The following is a 21725-nucleotide window of genomic DNA, read 5'->3' as shown; positions in this document are numbered from 1 at the left end:
GTCATGGTGGACATTAACATTTGAACCACATTATTTAGCTTTCAGACAGTTCCACTTCACCTGCGTCACTTTACGCAGCCCTGACAGTCTGCCCTGGATATATTTGTGCAGAAGAGTGTGGCAGGAATCGACCTGGTTGATCCTGAGGCTGTCAGAGCTTCCATGCTTGCAAGTTGTGTATAGAGAAGGAGAGCGTGAGTGAGCCCGCTCCGAATAAATCCAGGAGCTGCTGCACTTTAAGCGGCGTCATTGTTGCTTTATGAATTCAATAATAATAATAAAAGTCTGCAAGCAAATGATTGTTTCGCCTGCTCTTAGTGCATTCTGCCATTTTGCAGTGGTGCAAGAAGTATTCAGACCCTTTATTTAAATACAGTAATAATGAAATACCTGCATTAAAAAGGTAATTTAAGCAAAAGTATGTTCGTGTTGTAGGTAAAATATACTTAAAGTAAAGCTCATTTTAACTACTTAATATGCTGTTGGGTTTTTGAATATGTTTGTAACATTGCTGAAAAGTCAATTTTTCATGAGCTCAGAAAAACAGTTTTCAGCTCTGTGTCAATGCGTTTTTACAGAAAATCCTGGACGGATTTTAAATAGTTTAAATAGTTTAAAGAAGTAGGAGAATTTTCTCAATTCTCTGACTGTGTCTCTGACATGGAGTATATGATATGATGAAAATATAATTATGAAAAAGAAAGACAAAACACAATGTTATTATGAATATTTTAATAAAACCAGCACTATCTGGGAGGCCTCTGTGAAGAGCGATCATCTTTCCCTGCATCGTCATTTTTGCCCTGTTTTCAGCCAATACTTTGCATTGCTCAGTACCAGTCCTAGTTCCTGAAACATATAATACAAAGTAAAAATAATGAAAGAAATATGAAAATAAGAGTCCACTTTAAAACAAGTCCTTGTGTGGGTAATCCTTTCAGATTGCCGTGGCTTCCTCTGGCGGTGGATGATGCTCCTGGTAGCGCTCTAATATGTCACTGTATGTGCTTCGCGACAACTCCCAATCTGTATTTTCCACTGTCCATTTGATAGTCGTCAAGAGAATCACTCTGGACCAAAAAGTTGGACCAACACAGTCATTCTTGGAGCTATGATGTTATCGTGGCCAATTTGACCAGTGGAGAGAAACTGTTTTGATTTTGATCTGTTGTCTATCTTGAGAATGGAGCGTCCTCACTTGGCCTTTGTCATGAAGAGTGAAGTTCCATGGTGGTTCTCCATACAGGCCACATTCATTTTGATTGGAAGTTCTCAGGCTGAACTTCCTCAGTGTTCCTTTGTTATCAGCTGGAACACAAAGACGACACAGGTAATGACTGATGCAAATGGTTAAACAGTGTAATAACACAAGCAAAATAAATGCTCTGCACGGGTTTGTCATATATAAATGACCAGTTACTATGTTTTATTTATATATGCATGCATGGAGAAATGTGTTCCAGAGTTAGTAGTACTCATACAGTTTGGAATGAATGGGAAATATCCAATGAAGTTAACTTAAGTGAGGCAGTTCAGCTTCAATCAGAGAGAAAGGGAAGAGGTGACCCGCATGTCCTTGAGTTCATTATCTTTCTAATTTCTGTGTTCTTTATTATGCAGGGTGATGAGAAACACAATCAAGAGCTCTGCCATTGTTATTAGGAGTTGTGACGTGACATTTGTTACTCACAATGTGATTGGTTGATGCCTTTATTCATGGAATGAAAGCTCAGGAAGATTGAGCTCATTTCAAAGAAATGAATAAAAAAAAAAATTAGTAGGTTTGGTGCCACAGCGTTAACCACGTGTTTATTGTACTCGGCAGTAAAAGTGTGACCTGACCTTGCTAACCAGTTGTTGTGCGTTTGTTTTTGCTAACTTGACCGTGCAGCTCTGCGGGTTGCAAAATGCCGATATTTGTTTTATTTATGTGTGAATATTGTTTCAGAGTAAGTAATATTGATACAGTTTAGAATGAAATAAGTAACCTGAAATATCCCATTATTCTAACTTTTGTGAAATGTTCTTAAAAATCTTGAAGATGTCATTATAAACAGCACTTTTGTTTGAGGTCACTCATCTTGGTGTAAGAACTATCTTATTTAATTTAGTTATGCATAAAATTCAACTCAGTAGACACATTCATGAACTACACATACATGTAGCAAATTATGAAAAAGTTTACTTCTGCGAGCACCACAAATGAAATTTTATTTACCTCCATTCTACTGGAGGAGGCTGAAATCCTAAAGACAGATATCTCTCAATAAGCACTGTTTTATACAATAAATGTGTTTTAAAGAATCCCCCCCCCCAGCTCTCACCACTCGTTCCTCCCGCTGAGGTGGACTGAAAAGGAAGACACAGAGGGGTGCATAGATTACATTTACTGTTCCAACCATGGCCATGAGCCAGGGGAAGCCAATCCATGCCACTATAGGACCGGCAATAACTGGACCTTTGGACAGAAGAGACAGTATTCAACACCTTAAAAGAAAAAGAGACAAATATTCAGGCACTGTGGGGCTGTTGCTCTGTCATTAGCATGGCTGCAGTTTAAGTCTTTGGGCAGGTTTAAACCTGCATTGTCTGAAACAAATTCACATGGTCTTCCTTGGTTCTCAAGGCTGCCAATGAAACTGCAGCTGTGGTTTAGCGTCCACTAGAGGCACAATGTCTGAGGTCTACGTTAAACCGGCTACAGTCCCTTTAACTCAAGATCATATAATTCAGTGTAAGGGGGGATTTCTAGAGTTCAAATGTTGGAATTTCTGTCAAGTAAGGGAATAATTTGGGGGAAACATGCTCATTTGTTTTCTTGTTTTGAAGCTACCACCACCGGACGACTAGCCTAGCTTCGTACTGGTAATGGAGAACATGTCGTCAAGTCTCATGACATGTGTGCTAATGCCTTTGAGGTACCATCACTGTCACAGGAAATCCCATCCAGTACAGGGCCTCTAAAGCAATTTTTGCACAATTTGCAATAGGCTTTGTAAATATCTCCTCTTTTGTCCCAAACTTGCAGTAATGGACATTTAAAAGAAGGTAATTCTGTGTGGATTTGTCCCTACGTGCAACTGTTTTAACATCTCATGTAGTTATGTCATGCAGCTGTAACTGTGAGATCTCAACTGTGCCTTTACAAAAAAAAAAACAAAAAAAAACACTATGACAGAATTGCACATAGGAATAGTTTTCCCATTCACAAAAGAGCCTCTGTTCCGTGATGTTGAAAAATGCTCACCTATACAGAATCCAATGCAAAGTGCGACATCAGCAATAGCGTAAACTGTACCATATACTGGCACATATCTCAGGTCTACCAAGTAACCCATGAGCGGCATTATTGAGGAGTCCACTGTGCCTGGTAGAAACGAGATAATCATTGATTAGTTCGACCAAAAAGCGATTTGATAGTTTGTAGGGACGCTATCTGCCGTGACATTACAGGCTCATTTAGGATCTCTCCTTGCAGAAAATTGTATTGTTTTTGTTTAAACAGTAGAGGGCACAATCATAGTCATTTGTGTGCAAGCCAAGCACTGCTAAAAAAAACCTAACCAGAAAATTGATCACAGATGGGTGGATGTGACGAGCAACTCAGATTACAGTCACAGCCCATGGTATAAGCAGCGAATGGGAAATGAAACCAATCCAATCACACACTGGACTCATGGCTGAGGTTTGAAATCTGCTGTTTTGGAGCGGGAGCTCGACATGAAGAATAACAACAATCATCATGGCACTGCTGTTGTTACAGACAATGAAGAAAATATGGATGATAGAGGTCAGACTGTGCCCACACATTAAGTGTTTTACACACACTTTAAACATCGCTTCACCAGCTGTCTGCTCGGTCTAGTGAGGCGTGAAACAGCATCATTTCACTGCGGTTCAACTGCAACAGCTGATCTGACCACCAAACAGAGACGGTTAAACCTGCCAGACTGATCATGGATGTCGGCACCCGATAGAACATCTCTTTTAATTATTTTTTAGAGGACTGCTACTGACTGCTGTGTTGTTTGTGTTTTGACATTGTACATATTTCAGTCATTCATTGCCAAAGAATTCATGGCAATTTTTTGCACATGCTTAGGCCATGGCTGGCTGCTTTTATTTTACTTTACGAAAGAGGGAAAACAGAGCACTTTACATACAAAACAGTTTTTGCATTTCTTAGTTTTTCTTTTTTTTTTTAATCGCAATAAATATCGTATTGTGATTTTAATATATATATGGAATGGGGTCTGATTTGAATACATGTTTTGACTGACAATCGATCAGTTTCTCCAATAGCAGACAAAAGTCTTTTTTCAGGAGAAGCCAGTTTTCCTTCACTGAATGTCAAAAGATCCAACATAAATAATAATGTTCCGATCACTTGGATGTGCAGAGAGGATGCCTGGCAGCAGCTCTGTTATTCATGGTGTCCCCAATCAGAATGGTGTCTTGCTTATGAGTTCTGGGTTTACCAGTATTATTTCTGGCCCTTGGCTTGTCAGATGGGGAGCTAGTAATATTTCTCCTGGCCTTGGGCCTTGCAGCGGTCTCGAGGCTGTTTCTTGGGTTTCGGCCAAGCTTACTGCTCGTGCCATGATTGGTTTCCCCGGCCTCAACATAGTTACTATTATCAAACCATTTGTCATCCAGAGTCAGTGCTTTCTGGCTGTTTGCAGCGAGAGTTCAAGTGGTGGAGTGAGCATTCTTTAATGCCCTCTTCAATTTAATTTCTTGCTGGATTTGCCTTTGTGGCAGAAGACGTCCGACCAAGTCCTGGCTTGAGTGGAAAAGAAGTCTGTCCATTTTCAGCGACAGGTATAGAGGCTGCTCTTTGATGCAGTGTCAATCTTCTTTTCCAGCTGTGCAATTCTCTCCCTCAGTCCAGTCAGTTGCTCACAGTCTGTGCAGCTCACAGATTTTAACATATTCACTCCATCCTGATCGCAGGTTTCCAGTCACAGCAAAAAAGGCTCACGCTGTTTGGAGGACATGCTCGCACACTACCAAGAAATTAGAAAAAAAAGTAATAAAAAATATGGTGGCAGCCTTCTGTGTCTTTCATTAATCTAAGTCTCTGTCATGTATATGTATCCAGGATCCTCTTTCTAAAACCGGTGGCAGAGAAAAACGAGGGTATCAGCAAAAGAATGCAAGCAAAGCAGGGAGCAAGCAAGAGGAAGTGTCTGCTCTGTAGGACAGCGGGAAGTGGAAGTTTGTAGGAAATTATTAAGAATGACTTACCAACTGAAAAGCCAATAAATGCATTCAGAACAATCACATGATAGATGGTCTTGGAAAATCCAAACTGAAATATAAAGAAAGAAATTTCCAATGTCATGGAAAGAACTTGAAGACTGACACGATCATAGACAAAAGTGTGCAAAGTCACCATTGTCATTTTTATTTTTCTATGTACTTTATTTTCATTATATTTATTACTTTACTTGATTTAGATTACAGCCTGCAAATTACAGTGCAATTATTCAGTATATTCAGAGTAAAATAAGTAAATAAATAAATGATAATGATAAGGGGGTAAAATTATACTGTTACAGTAAGTATTTCCTGAATTACTGAGTACCTATTATTATAAAGGACCGTACTGGCTAACAGGACAGGAAAATTTGGGAAAAATGGGGTAATTGTGCTGCTACGCGATGAGACGAGTTACTGTATTTATTTTAAAAATATGACATATCTAAATAATGAAACAGTTTAGGAAATTCCACTGTGAGAAGTTTCAAAATACGAGTCCCCTGTAGGCATAAACTTGTTATATTTTGTAGTCACAGATAAGTGCCCAGATGGTGTTTAAAATAATTCCAAAATATTTACACTGTATATGGGGGCTGTAATCTTAAGTTTTACCATTTACTTAATACATGGCACTCACAAAAACGGCGGTTATTCCGGCCAGGATCATTCCAATACAGGCAGATAGCCAACTGTGAGAAACGATTAACAACATAGTATAAACACCAGTGGTCTTGGTGTATTTGATAACAAAACCATAATGAAAAGATTGAAACACTCACATTAATGAAGAAATTAAAATGTACAAAAATAAAAAAAATCATTAACTGCTTCAAAAACATCCCACTAGGGACTCTCAAAACAGTATTTCTCTGAAATATTAACTGTTAAAGTCCTCTTTGGTTTTGACCCAATCAACATACCTTCCACTGAATTTTTGCGACAGGTAACCACAGACGTTGGTTGCAATGAGGTAGGAGAGGCTGTCTGGCAGGAAGACAATGCCTGACACATAGAGATGGTGAGATGGAAGAAGAAAGCAACAGAGAAATATAGTGTACAACTACAGTTTGACTTTTCAACCTAGATATTTTGTGGCTTACATGATGACTACATAAATGAACAATGAATTCTTATATGGGCTGTGAGTGCTTAGATGAGCACAACACAGGTGTGTCTTGAATACCTAGCTGCCATTTGCTAGGACACATGGTCTTCATCATCCAGATAGGAAGGGCTGTCTCTATTGTGGCTACAACCATAGTTGTACAACACATGGCTCCTGGAAAACAGAGTCAATAGAATATATTTATTATTAACTTTACTATTACTAGTAAAGTTACTACTACTACTATACATTTAGTATGCTCACAATCCTCATACCATTCCACAGAGCAACAAGACTTTATGCTATTGCCTGGTTTTCTTATTACTAAACCAAAGAATTTCATGTTTATTCATTTAAACAGGGACAACGAACATGAACTTTATATAAAACCAGAGATGTCATGTACTGGGTTTTAGCAAATTGCTCTTTTCTGCCTGTAGTACCAGAGCATGTAGGCAGAATAATATATTGTGTGTTGGGATATTTTAATTGAAATGTGCGACAGGTTCTCGGCATTAAATCAGAAAATACATTTTTACAGGCTCACACATTCAGATATGTGCATGTGTTTTTTTTCACATGCAAACACAAGGTGATATGCCACTGCAGGCTGTAAAATTATTATTGTTAATTTTTTTGTAACATTTCACAAGCTGAGAACAGTAATGATTCTTTTTTGCTGTGAGACAGACAGTTTTTGTGTTGAGGTAATAAAACATTCAGTTTGGTATTGGAAAACCAGGCAAGTGTGATGTGGAGACAAGCACAGAGGACTCAGAGCATACCAGATGACATCAAACTGTATTGTCTATGTATACTGTTGACTATTTCTGTTATTTAAAATACCAGCAGCAATGAGAATGTATGGATCTTTCAGTAGAGTCAGCAGTGGAGTGCCTTTTCCCATCTGTATACAAGCACAGAACATTGTTAGAGCGGTGAAATTTGAATAAAGTTTGTAGTTAATAACTTTTAATATTAATTAAAATGAAATTAGCCACTTACTTACTGTAGTGTTATCTATTTGACTGACTGCAAGAGAGTAATTGAAATACTTTACCTTTGTTTGCACCTGTGATGGCTGAAAGATGAGGAAATGTAAACCTGTGTGTGGACATTGAAACAGGACAGTCTGATGCACAAACGCCACAAACAATTGTTTCACACTAATACTTCTGTGGAGGATTAAATGTTTTATCTCAGGTACACAACATTCCACAGTACCTCCACCCAACACAGCGATGACAGCCAGGACCAGGAATGGAGCCATCTTTCCCACAAACTGATACATGACACTGCCAAATGGAGCACCCGCTTCAGGATACAAAAGAGATAAGTGAAAAAGTTCAACACTGAAGTAGAAGCATGTTGTAAGTGGAAAAAGCAATTGGATGGTGAAACCTCCATGATGGTAAATATTTTTTGTTTAAGGTAGCCTTAAGTGATTCACAAGGGAGCATAAAATACATTTCTCTTTTGGTGGCCATTTTCAGGCATCCATCCATTTTCTTATTCTGTTCGGGGCAAGGAGCTGGAGCATATCCCAGCATGCATTGATTGCAGAGGACCATTGTGGGCAATGCTGTAATCAATGAGGAGGGCTGTTTTTAGTAAATAATGTATTTTTATATTATTATTTTTAACTTAATAGCAGACCCCTTTAAGTTCTCCAGACAGCTCCTACAGAAGTGTAGTGGCCAACAGGAGGAGGTTGACAAGCATCTCCATGACACGCACACAGATAGTGAGAGAGAGAAGGACCTGGGTGAGTGTGAAATTCTGGTGAGATTGACCGCAGCAAGCCCAGTTGGAAGGAGGTTCAGGAGATAATAACAGCAGCAAGAGCAAGCTTGGCCCCTGGACCCAGTGGAGTACCAGTGGAGTCAACAAAAGATGCCTCAATCTTCTGCAACAGTTGTGGAGGATCCTGAGAGTGATATCTCACACAACAGTGGAGATATGCTGAAGGTGTCTATATTCCCAAGGAGGAGAACACCAGAACATGGAACAGTTTAGGACCATCTCGCCTGCATATGTATGCCTCAAGCATACAGGAGTAGTCACTCAGAAGAATCAGAGAAGCAGGAGAAGGGAGAGGAGACTTGCCTGTGCCTGACTGATGCATATGGTTACATACTATAAAAACTGGTTGACACCACATTGAATTGCCACCATGTCCCAGGGAAGATCAAGGACCTCATTCTTAATTGTTACAGTAACTGCAATTTGAGAGTCTGTATCAGTGAACCTTTTCGACCTGTCTATGAACATGCTGGCCAAATAAGCAGTGTGTAGAGGTCCCTTGTCCAGATCTGGTGTCTACCAGCCACCCATATTAGCATTTATGGATGATCTCAATTTGATGACAACATGAGCCCCAGGTTGTAGATGGCTGCTGAGAAGTATGGAGAAACTCATCTCACAGGCACCAATGAGCTTCAAACCAGCAAAGTCCAGATCCTTAGTGCTGAGGAAAGAGAAAGTGGCTGACCAGTTCCACTTTTCCCTGGGAGGCACTCTGATTCCATCTATCTCAGAGAAGTCCGTAAAGAGCCCAGGTAGGGTATTCATCAGTTTACTGAAGGATACTGAATCAATCAAAGCAACAGGTCAAAAACTGGAGAACCATCTGGCTGCAGTAGACAAGTCTGTCCTTAATGGGAAGCTTAAGGCATGGATCAATTAGCATGCGATTCTCCCATAGATCCTGTGGCCCTTACTGGTGTATGATGTCACAATGTTAACAGTTGAGGGTTTTGAGTGGAAGATCCGCCATTGGCCTCCACAGATGGCTGGGGCTTCTCAGGAGTCTAAGCAGCATAGCTCTTTATGTGTGGAAGAACAAGCTTACTTCCATTTATCAATATGACAGAGGAATTCATGGTTGACCAGACAAGAGAGGTACTGCAGTATAAAGAGTCCAGGGACCCCAAAGTATCTGGTGCTGGTATGGAGGTCAGGATAGTAACAAAGTGGAATGTCCAAGATGCAGTGGAGCAGGCCAAGTCCTGGCTTCAACACAAAATACTTGTGGGCTTAGTTGCATCTACCACATTTTGCATTTTGTATTTTTGTTGCCCAGAATCCCCAATTCGAATTTTTTCTTAGTATCTCCCCACTTGTGCAATGGTCAATACTATGCACTTAATGGATCAGTCAAGTCAGGAGATCTTATGGGCTATCAGAAGCCCTTCATGATTGTACCAGAGATTCTTCTCATCTTTAGATGCCCACCTTTGTTCCCATAACTGATGTTCAAGCTTAGGCGCTGAATTCTGCAAAGTAAGGTCAATTGGTGTAACTTCATTAGTCAATTCTACTGCCATTTGTGTGATAATTACTTTAGGGGAGGTAGCAGTCAGTAAGTAAGTGCATTGTTCCCATTTGTTGTGAATGTATTGTCTGTGTGCTGGACACTCGAGGACCGTAATGCTGGGTTTCCGGCTGGGTTTCAATGCGGCCAAAATCAATTTTTTAGTTTGGTTGTGATGCTGTATGGGTGAATCATCTGTCTTCAAGGAATCTCGGGACTTCCTTGTAGCACCAAACATGTGACATACACCATGAGCATAGGCAGAGTTCGTATAAATTTTCATAGAGCAACCGTCTGCTAGTTCACAGGTATGTGTCAATGCAACAAGCTCTGCAAGTTGAGCAGAACAAGGCTGAGTACATTTCTCTGCTTCCAGTACCACCATTTCTGTGTTGTGTTGTCAAACAGCGGTACATCCTGTCTTCAAACCATCTCTGTCCCTACAGCAGGAACTATCAACAAAAAAGTTCAGATCAGGGTCACTAAGCAGAGTTGCACTCATGTCAGGTTGTAGTTTAGAGAATGTTTCAACTTCTTTTATACACTCATGTTGCTATCCATTGTGTCATAGAGGCATGAGATCTGCAGGGATTTTACCGTACATTATTTTATAAAGACATCTGGATACTGTAACAGCTGATAGAATTCTTGCTGTCTTTGGGCTGTGGGCACAAATTTAACTTTTTCTATCAGGTTTACAAGTTTGTGATGAGTTAGGATGGTAATTGGGTATCCCATCATGGACCCCAATTTCTTATACTCATACCCTGCAGTAATGAGAACAGGGACACTTGGGTGACATTTGAATTGCTGTCTTAACTAATTATTTTTACCAATGCAAACACTGCTCCTTGTTTACCCAGAACTAATGCTGCTCAGCCAATTTGCTTAAGTACCCATCCAGCAGAAACTGCAGTATCGGTAATCCATAATAAGTACCATAATCTTTTGTAGCTAAAAGGTTGTAGCTATTTGTGAATAGGGGCGAATTAATAGAAAAGGACTAGAATTAAAATATTATAAAATAGGAGTAGTACTTGTGAACCTTCTGAAATAATAGTTGGTGGCTTCTGACAGAGAAACTTAATAAATAAATGCACAAATAACTCTGGTTGTACGCATTGTAAATACACATTGAAAAATAGCAATAACTTCAAAAGGGAGAGAACACTTGTAGACAGAGAAACAAACAAGAAGAGGAATAGTTTTTTTTTTGTTTGTTTTTGCTTGTGTATTTACTTTGTAATTTGTAGAATAATTTGTGTAATTTGTAATTTTTGTAATATTGTTTGTGGGAATAGTTTGGTAAATGGGGGATCTGAAAATAGGGAAACAGTGAGAGCAGGTTGGGAGTAAAAAAGAATAAAACAAACAACTTGATCAGTGACCATGAAATGACTGACCTTTGGATGACTGTTGAACAGTAGAGTGTGTGGGTTTGGCACTTCAGGCACATAATCTTCAACTGCTTCATTTACTGCTCTAAGGCCATGTACAAATCTATATTTATTCTTATCTCTCTTTAAGACTAAAATGTTGGTGTGTTGCTGACAAGGTGGGGTTCTTTTATTAGCACTACAGCTTTCAAAAGTCCCTCGATTATTGCTTTAATTCCCCCCTCATCATCAAGCTTGTGGGGTTTCCAGGGTAATTTGCACCCTGGTTTTACCTTGACTCAACTGTTTGAGCAGATTTGACTATCTCCACATGAGTATAATGCTGATACCCTAACTAAATAGGTACCTGCTTAAGTATTTCACTGAACAGGTCACCAGCAACAACCCCCTCAGGGACCTGTGGAAACCTGACTGCTTGTGGTGTTGACTGATATCAAATAGATACCATTATTTTAATGTAGTTTTTTCTCTGCTATGTCACACATCAGGACATTTGGTGGGCTTGTATTCTACCTCTAGTGCCTCTTTAAACATAGGCCCCAAATTCTTAAACTCATACCCTCATACTAATGAGAGTGGAGGGACGTGGGTGACATTTATTTTGAATTGCTGTCTTACTTAATCAGTTTTATAATGGAAAACGCTGCTCCTTGTTTACCCAGAATTAATGCTGCTGAGTCAATGCTGCTGGTGTTTCAATTGTTCTGCATTTTTAAGTCTTGAGTCTTGAAGCATTATAGAGTGCAGTGAAATGGAAGGTCTGTTTTTTTTGCCTTCAAGGGAGCTGTGATGATGGGTTGGAAGTGTGTTATGTCTCCCAGCTAGTACACAAGATGTTCTTTTTTGTTGGCTTGAGCTCCCCTTAAAGCCATCAACCATCCTTCCTTTTTGTTTGTGTCAATTATCACTCCACTTGGGGAGCTTAGGATGGTGCGTTCCAGTCTACAAAGTGTATCCCTGCCCAACAAACTCACAGGTGTTTGGTTGGAAATTTAAACTGGCAGCACTGCAGTTCTCCCTTTGTACTACTGTGGTACAGGTTCCGAGGTTGGTGTCGGCTGCTTTGTTCCTGAGAATCAGATGGTTCTGACATATTGCTCATGGGAGGCAGCTGGCATCTTGTTGATTTACACAGCTGTAGGCGAGTCTGCCTGAAATGGCAGTTTTTTAACTATATAAATACAGTATATTTCTTAGGAACCTTTTGTATATTTTCTGAATTCTGTATTTTTGATTTTAACAACAATTTTGAAATATATACATAAAAAACACTTATTACTGGGTTTTTACAGCAACAGGAGATGAACAACGCAACTGCATTCTTAGTTTTTGCACATGTACCCTGTGTGTCAGCCACAGTACATCACATATAATCATGCTCTTGCAGCACATTGTACCTCTGCTCAGATGCTGAAATTAAGGCGGCAAGTTCTTCACTTGTTGCAGATCTCACCACTTCTGCAACTCATCTTCTGGTGAGCTCAAACACAGCTTCATCCCTAATATCTCCCAGGAGGATGGTGGGGAGCATTGTACAGGCAGTGACCACGTTGTGGACAATTAGCCAATCCAGTGGTAAAGTCTGGAGGAAGATAGCTCTCCACTGGGCCTTCATTCTGCCAAAAGAGGTCTCAATGATGCACCTTGGCCTTGAATGGTGCCTGTTGAAGCAAGCCTGGATCGGTCCCTTGACCGACTGCTTGTGTGGCAAGACGATAATGGGGCTGTCAATACAAAGATATCCTCCATCACCAAGCAGAGAGTGGTCAGCAGGCCGACACACCACAGACACAAAAGTAGACTACAGCAACAAATCCTGGCATCGTGGACTTAACCAGGGTAACCACGAAAGACATCTACAAATCTTCCTGTGTGGTTATAGACATTTTGCAGTTCAGCAGAGTAAGACGGTTTTCTGTTTAAGTAACAGGTGGCATCATTGGCTGCAGCTTTGATCTGTATATGACAGCCATCTATTGCTCCCAAAGTCCTCTGGAAAACACCATTGTTGTCCAACCTGTCAAAACTTCTATCACAGCCTTCCTTTCCTCTTCCATCGCTGGAAGCCAAATGATGCAGCCACATTGGTACAAGAGGAACTTCATAACATCCTTGGTTGAATCACACAGTGGTTGAGCATGGAGAAAACTCGGGAAAATACCCAAAAGCCAACCAGAAGATGAGGGCGAGCACTTCAGTAGTTTGACGACACCTCTGTATCAAGTATGAGTCTTGGGTGTCTGCTTGGCGTATTGAAACAAGTCACCAACAGCAGCGGTACACACGCCGCTTATAAAGCACTTTACATTTTTTGCCTGGTGACCACAGGACACAGAAGGGCCAGCAAGCACATTGGGATTGCAAGCACACCTAAGATTTTGGTAGAAATTTTACCTCTTCTAGTTTATATACACCTTAGAGGAATGTCTGTGAGTCAAAGGTAATTTTTGCTGTATAATAAAGCAGTTTTGCACTTATTTTTTCAACCAAAAGCTCTTTATTTTTGTATGTGCACCTAGAAACTGTGTCTGTATACACACCTATCAATCCTAAGGACAAACCAATGAATGATATACTCATCGCATGCCCTCTCTCCTTGCCATCTTTGTACACATCAGCCAGCATTCCCATTCCTGCAAAACAGAATCAATAATACAAAAATAATAATAATAATAATAATAATAATAATAATAATAATAATAATAATAATAATAATAATAATTAGTATAAGTGGAATTTTATAGTTTTTTTTTTTTTTTATCAATTTAAAAATGGACATGAAAGCCAGTTCTTTTTTATTGCTAAATTCTACCAGTTGTTTTAGTGGATTCAACTCAAAAATGAACATATCTTACCTGCCACAGACAAGCAGGATCCACCTACACCTTGCACTGATCTGACCAGCAGCAGTATGATGTAGCTCGATGAAAAGGCAAACACTTACAAGAAACAAAGACATAGAGATTCAATAACACAAAAATTAGAAATAGATAATAAATAATGCATGAAGAATGAACTTTTTGGTTGAACACATGGTAAAAAACACAAAATTCTTCATGCATTTGTGGAATCACATATTGTAAATCCTTATTTGAATAACAATCCTCCGCTGCCCAAAGTTTCTCTGTTCAGATGCTGATTTAGCTCCTTTGCTTACTAACAATCATATTAAATTTAGTTTTAGCCTTAGTCCCTTAACTGAAAATAGTAGTCAGTTTAAGTCACATTTTAGTCTTTTATTTGTTTTCATCAAGATTTAATCTGTGGAATCCAGTTTTTGTTTAATTTTAGTCAAATGTAGTCATAATTTTCTCAGACAGCTGCATGATACTGTAATGGATTTTGAACTATGCATTTAATCAGTAGGCTGAGAATGTGTGACTGACTTACCATACTTTTATAAATCATATAAAAATGAACGCCTAAAGTGTACTAGCCCACCTGAACACAGACAACTTTTTTGTCTCGTCTTCACTCGTCAGGGCCTGATGAACAGAGATTTCGCTGTAATTTTTGTTATCAAAAATTAGAAATAGATAATAAATAATGCATGAAGAATGAACTTTTTGGTTGAACACATGGTAAAAAACACAAAATTCTTCATGCATTTGTGGAATCACATATTGTAAATCCTTATTTGAATAACAATCCTCCGCTGCCCAAAGTTTCTCTGTTCAGATGCTGATTTAGCTCCTTTGCTTACTAACAATCATATTAAATTTAGTTTTAGCCTTAGTCCCTTAACTGAAAATAGTAGTCAGTTTAAGTCACATTTTAGTCTTTTATTTGTTTTCATCAAGATTTAATCTGTGGAATCCAGTTTTTGTTTAATTTTAGTCAAATGTAGTCATAATTTTCTCAGACAGCTGCATGATACTGTAATGGATTTTGAACTATGCATTTAATCAGTAGGCTGAGAATGTGTGACTGACTTACCATACTTTTATAAATCATATAAAAATGAACGCCTAAAGTGTACTAGCCCACCTGAACACAGACAACTTTTTTGTCTCGTCTTCACTCGTCAGGGCCTGATGAACAGAGATTTCGCTGTAATTTTTGTTATCAATATTTTTTTCATTTACGTTGTCGTTACAATTTAGTCATGCAATAAAATGACGTCAACGAATACTTATAGTCTGAATTTTCGTTGATAAAATTAACACTGCCAGTGGTGTTAGCTAATGTTACCGGTTCTTAATTCAATGCCAGTTGTAACGGGTATATTTAGGACCCAATTGCGGTATCACCAGAACACGGATATAGCTTGTAGCAACTTTAATTTCAGGCTTGGCAGAGACAGATAAGCAACAATGTACTTCAGTGATCAGTGTGGAACTATAGTCTCTCAATGGAAACCAGATTCTCTTGAAATGTTTGGTGAACCAAACATGAATAGTCACATTTGTACAAAAATCCAGAAAGTGCAGGGCAAGGTTCATGGTCAGAAACAAAAGGCTGAGGTGTTTACTGGGGAACAGGAGAACAGATGTGGTCAAAGGCAGGTGGGTTTGGCAATGAGAGATCAGTCCAATAGTAATTGCTGGAGAGTCTTGCATGGAAACAAAGAACAATCTGGCACTGAGTGAGTGTGGGAGAGCGGCTGAAATACTTGACTGATTGGGAATGAATGTCAGGTGTGTGATCAGGTGAGCGGGCAGGAGGGCATGGCTGGCAGGGGAGTGAGAGTGGAAGTACTGACTGGGCATGTGAACAGAAGAAGGAAAATCTTCCTTCAGTTAAGAGACTCAATATACTGTGACAGCCAGTAATGGTGGCTAATACTAATGGTTCTTGGGAGGAGACAAGTAACAGATTTATGGACTAAATTAATTCACGATTCCCCTGAAAAATACATAAAAGGCCAGCACAAAGATATTTATAAAAAGGTAAGCTAACGTAACATAACATTAGCTTTACCTTCAGCTAGCTATCTTCAATGTTGCCAAGTAGAATGAGTCCAAGATAAATTCAAGCTGTCAACCACCTGTGTTGTGCAAGTTACTGACAATTAGTAATTACTTACACTTACTAAGTACTTTTCTCACAAGTAATTGATTTACTTTACCAATTACTATATATAAACATAATTAGATACAAGGTAAAGTAACTTTGTGTTACTTTTGAATGCATGTTTCAATTCTCTTATTAATGCACACATAGCCATATTATTTCAGTGTTTCTGTGGCTCAGCGTGGAACAAGACAACTGTCCAAAACAAGCCGCTGTATTGATGGATGCATATTGTTTCACATATCCATGAGACATGAAATACGATCTAGGAAGTCCAGTCTGAGTAGCAGGTTTGTGAGTTTAAAGGCTCTGCAGACACTAAAACACTGCACAGCAGTTCATAATAATGTAAGTCAGGAATTTATAACTCTGGGAAGTTACCACAGCGGCAGTCAATGTATCATTTATCATAATGATTGTAAGTTAAACAAAAGAAATTAAGTGTTCTCATTACAATGAAATGCTGTTGCATCTATTTGATTAGTCAACACAGCCTAACCGGATGACGTTGCATTGCCTTGTGACAAAAGTCAACCCTTTGTTTCTTTGCTTGGTCCATCTGCAATGGCAGCTTGCCCCCACATTAACAAAGTGGGAGTGCGTGTTTTCACTGTCTAATGTGATACTTACAGGTGGTTGCTGAAATGATTATGCAGAAACCAGCACACAGTGGGATGTGGTATCCAATCCTGTGCAACAATACAACAATACATAAGTAGGGACCACTGACTCGTGTATTTGAACTTGATAAATGTGTGCCCATTCCCCACAGATCAAAGTATAAAAGTCACCCACCTGTCAGTTAGTGACCCAATTAAGGGGTTAATGATAAGCTGTACACCGGGCTTTGAGGCCAACAGCAAGCCAACTTTGATGTTGACTGCATCCAGCTCAGCACCTGCTCCAGAACAGTTTGAATCAGGGGGTCTGTGGGCCACGGTGGGATCACTGGAGAAAGCTGGGCTCTGGTGTGGAGTTGCAAATGTGGAGTCCAAAATCCCTGATCTGTTCCTGAGTGACTGGATGGTAGCAGGACTGACTGATGAGCCAGTGCTGTTCCCAGAAGTGGTGGAGGAAGCCTGGTCAGTTATGTACAGGTAACTTGGAAGGATTGGCACTGCCCACAAAATAAAGCATAACAAAATCTAAATCACACGTTTTTGAACAAGATTTGATCTCTTCAGCAGATTGCCCTAAAATGACATGCAGTGTTATTTTTTAAAGATGACCATGAAAATTATAGTATTATACATGAATTTACAAGCACAGCAAGATCAGCATTGCTGACAACATTCAGAGGTTCATTGTTTCATTGACTGATTCATCACCTTACTGTTCCTAGCAAAACAAGTAAAGTCAACATCAGGGCTCTCAAAACACACACATTTCAACCCGGTCACACACTCACATGCCACACCTTGTATTTGTCATGCAGAGAAATTACCAGGATAACGCCAACCAAGCTGTGCTGCTATTTTTTATAACAGTGGAACAGGTAGAGGAATTAGTGATGTGTCGGTCGCAAATGAAAAGGGCTCTTAGATCTGGCTCTTTGAAGTAAACGATCGGAACTGGCTACTGCCTGGTAGCCAATTTGTTTTTGTCTTTTTTTTTCCCGACTTTTTTTTCCTGTTCAAGCCGCATGTGATTGGTCAACTACATGATGTGTGGCGGCTTCTATGTGTAAGTGCTGAGCAGGAGGGGGAGGGGCGGGGGTTACACACAGCGCACACGCACATGCACGCACACACACACACACACACACACACACACACACACACACACACACACACACACACATAAATCTCACTCTGAACACAGTTGAAAACTTGAGAGCCCTGCAACATCTTAATTGGCTTTGTTGGGTGAATGCAAATAAGTAAGGTTAATCATCTCAGTTAAGTGTAGTGGGGGGAAAAGTATTCAGATATTTCATGTACAGTAAGTAAAAGTACTAAACCACCACACTGTAGAAATACTCCTTTACAAGTATAAGTATGCACGCATTATCTGAAAAATGTACTCATAGTCTCAAAACTAGTGTTCATGAGAAAACTGGGCCCTGTTAGTGTTGTACTGTTCTGTATTATATATTGTGATCACTGATGCGTTAATTTGTAAGAAACATTTTACTTTTATAAACTGCTGTATGCTATTTGAGATGGAACTAGTTTATGCAGTTGGGTCATTTATTCTGTGACAATTTATAGTATTTAATAAGCTGGTCATATGTTTGTATGTAACATTTTAACATGCACCTTCAGCTGTCAGATACATGGGGGAATGTAATATTTGTAGCAGAGGAGGATGAAATGGAAATACTCAAGTACCTCAAAATTGTACTGTGCTTAAGTTGGTGTACCTAGCCATGTTCATCCATGGGTTGGTTAAATGCTGAAGTAAAGTGTTGGACAACAGGTTGTATGTCTGAACCTACCAACCACTGACAGCAGCATATGATCCAGGAACAAGGCAATAAACACAACAACCACGACCATCTTCTTCAGCTGGGCCTCCCGTCTCAGCCAGGTTAGTAAGTCTAGGTTACACAGCAGACATGTATAGTATTTGTCCTTGTATTCAAAGTTGGTCCAATTCATTGTTGGAAATTGCTCAACTGGAAAGAGTCATTATTAAATTATCTGAATGCAGACTTTTGAAATTATCATAGTGCCATATGGTCATCCCATTTTAGCATTATAAAAGGTAAAACTGGTCTTTGGAATGAATTTCTTATGCCAACGCTAATTTTCTCAGCCATTTTGTCATTAGGGGTGTGATTCACGTGTTCTTACCCAGAGAATTTCAAACTGAGAGGTGAGAGAATTTGAGTGGATGTGCAGGGGGAGAGATGTGAGGCAAATACTGCTAAAAAAAAGAAAGGGAACACTTAATCACCACATTATAACACCAAGTTAGTTAAAGTTCAGCGATATCAGTCTGTCCATTTAGGAACAATTACACCTGCTTTGGTGCAAATGAACGTGACAACAGGTGCAATGGAGAGGCAAAAGCAATACAACCTCCAAAAAGGGAATGGTTCTGCATGTGATGGCCTCAGACATTTGCTATCTCCTTATCCCTCCAGAAGGATTTTTGTCTAGTTCTGAGTTCTGTAAGTGTCCTTGTCACTACTGGTAGCATGAGACGGTACCTGCAGCCCAGTCAGGCTGCACAGGTAGTCCAGCTCCTCCAGGATAGCACATCCATATGTGCAGCACAAGAAGTTTTGCTGTGTCTCCCAGCACAGTCTCAAGAGCATGGAGGAGATACCAGGAGATCAGCCATTACACAAAGGAGCTGGCCAGGGCCATAGAAGGGTATCAACCCAGCAGCAGGACCGATATCTACTCCTTTGTGCGAGGAGGAACAGGAGGAGCACTGCCAGAGCCCTACAAAATGACTGGTGTGCATGTTTTTGACCAAAATGTCAAAAACAGACTCCATGAGGGTTGCAAGAGGGTCTGACATCCTCTAGTGGGACCTGTGCTCAAAGCCCAGCACCATGCAGCTTGATTGGCATTCACCAGAGAACACCAGTACTGACAAGTCCGCCACTGGCATGTGACAAGCGTCAAAGAGTCTGGAGACGCTGTGGTGAACGTTACGCTGCCTGTAACATCATCCAGCATGACCGGTTTGGTGGTGGGTCAGTGATGGTGTGGGGAGGTATATCCTTGGAGGGTCGCACAGACCTCCATGTCATAGCCAATGGTACCCTGAGTGCTGTTAGGTACTGGGATGAAATCCTCAGAGCGTCAGAGTGTCAGACCTTACACAGGTGCAATTGGCCCTGAGTTCCTACTGGTGCAGGACAATGCCCAGCCTCATGTGGCCAGAGTGTTTAGGCAGTTCCTGGATGACGAAGGTACTGATGCCATTGACTGGCTTTCACATACCCCTGACCTAACTCCAATTGAGTACCTATGGGACATTATGTATCAGTGCATCTGACACCGCCAAGTACCACCACAGACTGTCCAGGAGCTCACCGATGCCCTGATCCAGGTCTGGGAGTGTTCCCTTGATTTTTTTAAGCAGTATATATTTGGTGAGGTTGATTTGAGTGAACACTCATTCTGCTTTTTAGTGTAATAACTCACATTTCCAAACAGTATCATTATTTCTAGTGTCCATTGTGAATGAATGTCCATCTTAGAAATCACAGAACATGAAAAAGACTTGCCTTTTATCTCCAGAATTTGCCTTAGAATCATCACTTTTGTTAAGTTTCTTTAAGTATTCTTTAAGTAATTCAGACTTTGAAAACCTCTGGTCAAACCCTTGTTATTTGCAATATTTTGTTTATTTAATTTAGATTTTGTATATTTTCTGTACATATGCAGTCATTTAAAAAAAAAAAAAAAAAGTGTTTCCCTATTGCTTCCATTCCTCTAACACTAGACATTTGTAAATATCTTGAGATTTAAACAGCCAAATCTATACATGAATATGTACAAGGACAAATATACAGCACAAAATATGTATTTCACATCAGTCCCATCAAGACATTTTTAGAATTGTGTAATCATATATGTACATACATCTACATACATGATTACATACATGCAATCTCTATGTATTCACTTTTGCAGAAAACAATCTCAATAATAGATAGAAGAAAGTATCGTAGCTCAGACGTACCCATATTTTCAGTTGCTACAGCGTCACTGCTTTCAAGGTGTTGCCTGGATTTGACAGTGAGCAGTTTCTCCATCTAACACAGAAAAACAGGAAGATTTACCAAGGGCTACACCTTATCCTGTTGCATAGGTGTGACAAAATAACAATGACATTACAGCGTGACCTTCAGACAGCTGGGAGGGATTTCACAGACTGACTAAGACTTAGATAAAGCATGAGACTTCAGATGGACGTCTAAGTTCATCCGCTGCACCAAGAACTAATTTGCCATGAATTCTAAAATCTCAGCACAGGGCAGACCTGGTTGCACCAGCTGTTTGTAAATTCTTCAGGAGACAGGCCACATCCACTTGCTCCTGATGATGTGGATATTTATGCCTGTTATCTATTCAGGTGCGAGCAGATCCCCTGTCACCTGACCTTGAACACCGAATGAATGGTAATCAGGCATTTTATTGGGATTTGTTATGTCAAGGGTGGGGGTCTGTGGTTTCAAGGTTGCCATGGGTGCGCATATGTGTGTGTGCATAGGCTTCAAAATCTGATTGATACCATTTGACAAAGTGTAAATGAAATATAGCAAGATGAGAAAACCCTCTGCTCTGAACACTAAAACGTTAAAGATCAAAGTCTAATTATTTTGCATTACCCCATCCTGGTGTAATTTGAGTTACTCAGATACTCTGCTCAAACCACTGTTGTCCTGAAAATGCTGAGATATTTGAACATGTGCTAGCTCCACAGTTTAACTTGAGCTAGAGCATGCCTTCTAGCTTATTATAACAGTTTCTGTAGTTACATCTGACACTTTCTGACCTTTTTTTCTCGCTACCTTGCCATCCACCTATCACTCTGCCATCTGTGCTGTCTGACTGACTGAAAAGTGACTGAGGTCAATGATCTGCTAGTAGCTTTTAAGAAAATCCACTGATGGTAAAAATGGAAATCCTTTGAAAATTATAATGTTCACAATTTCTTACATCACCTAATC

The 21725-nt window shown here is 39.8% G+C and overlaps 1 protein-coding gene across 1 annotated transcript; it reads right to left on the bottom strand.

Moving 5' to 3' along the window:
• Window positions 1-780: 780 nt before the first annotated feature.
• Window positions 781-20799, bottom strand: LOC143333450 (synaptic vesicular amine transporter-like). Its single transcript, XM_076751489.1, has 16 exons — window positions 20735-20799; window positions 18528-18629; window positions 16886-17207; window positions 16721-16779; window positions 13933-14016; window positions 13618-13710; window positions 7592-7681; window positions 7428-7471; window positions 7214-7274; window positions 6446-6541; window positions 6183-6264; window positions 5900-5951; window positions 5248-5311; window positions 3248-3367; window positions 2325-2458; window positions 781-1308 (listed from the first exon to the last, which is right to left on the bottom strand). Exons 1-16 carry the CDS (start codon window positions 20736-20738, stop codon window positions 1288-1290), a joined length of 1428 nt encoding a protein of 475 aa, XP_076607604.1. The 5' UTR covers window positions 20739-20799; the 3' UTR covers window positions 781-1287.
• Between the last annotated feature and the right edge of the window lie 926 nt (window positions 20800-21725).

Source organism: Chaetodon auriga, chromosome 16 (assembly GCF_051107435.1).
Source record: "Chaetodon auriga isolate fChaAug3 chromosome 16, fChaAug3.hap1, whole genome shotgun sequence".
Lineage (NCBI taxonomy): Eukaryota > Metazoa > Chordata > Actinopteri > Chaetodontiformes > Chaetodontidae > Chaetodon > Chaetodon auriga.
Note: the sequence above shows the minus strand (reverse complement) of the source record. Positions and strands in the feature narration are given on the sequence as shown.

Coding starts and splice junctions, on each gene's coding strand:
- LOC143333450 (XM_076751489.1), bottom strand. Junction 16,780..16,885: donor ATTGGGTCACTAACTGACAG/GTGGGTGACTTT, acceptor ATTGTTGCACAG/GATTGGATACCACATCCCAC. Junction 1,309..2,324: donor CTCAGCGGGAGGAACGAGTG/GTGAGAGCTGGG, acceptor TTTGTGTTCCAG/CTGATAACAAAGGAACACTG.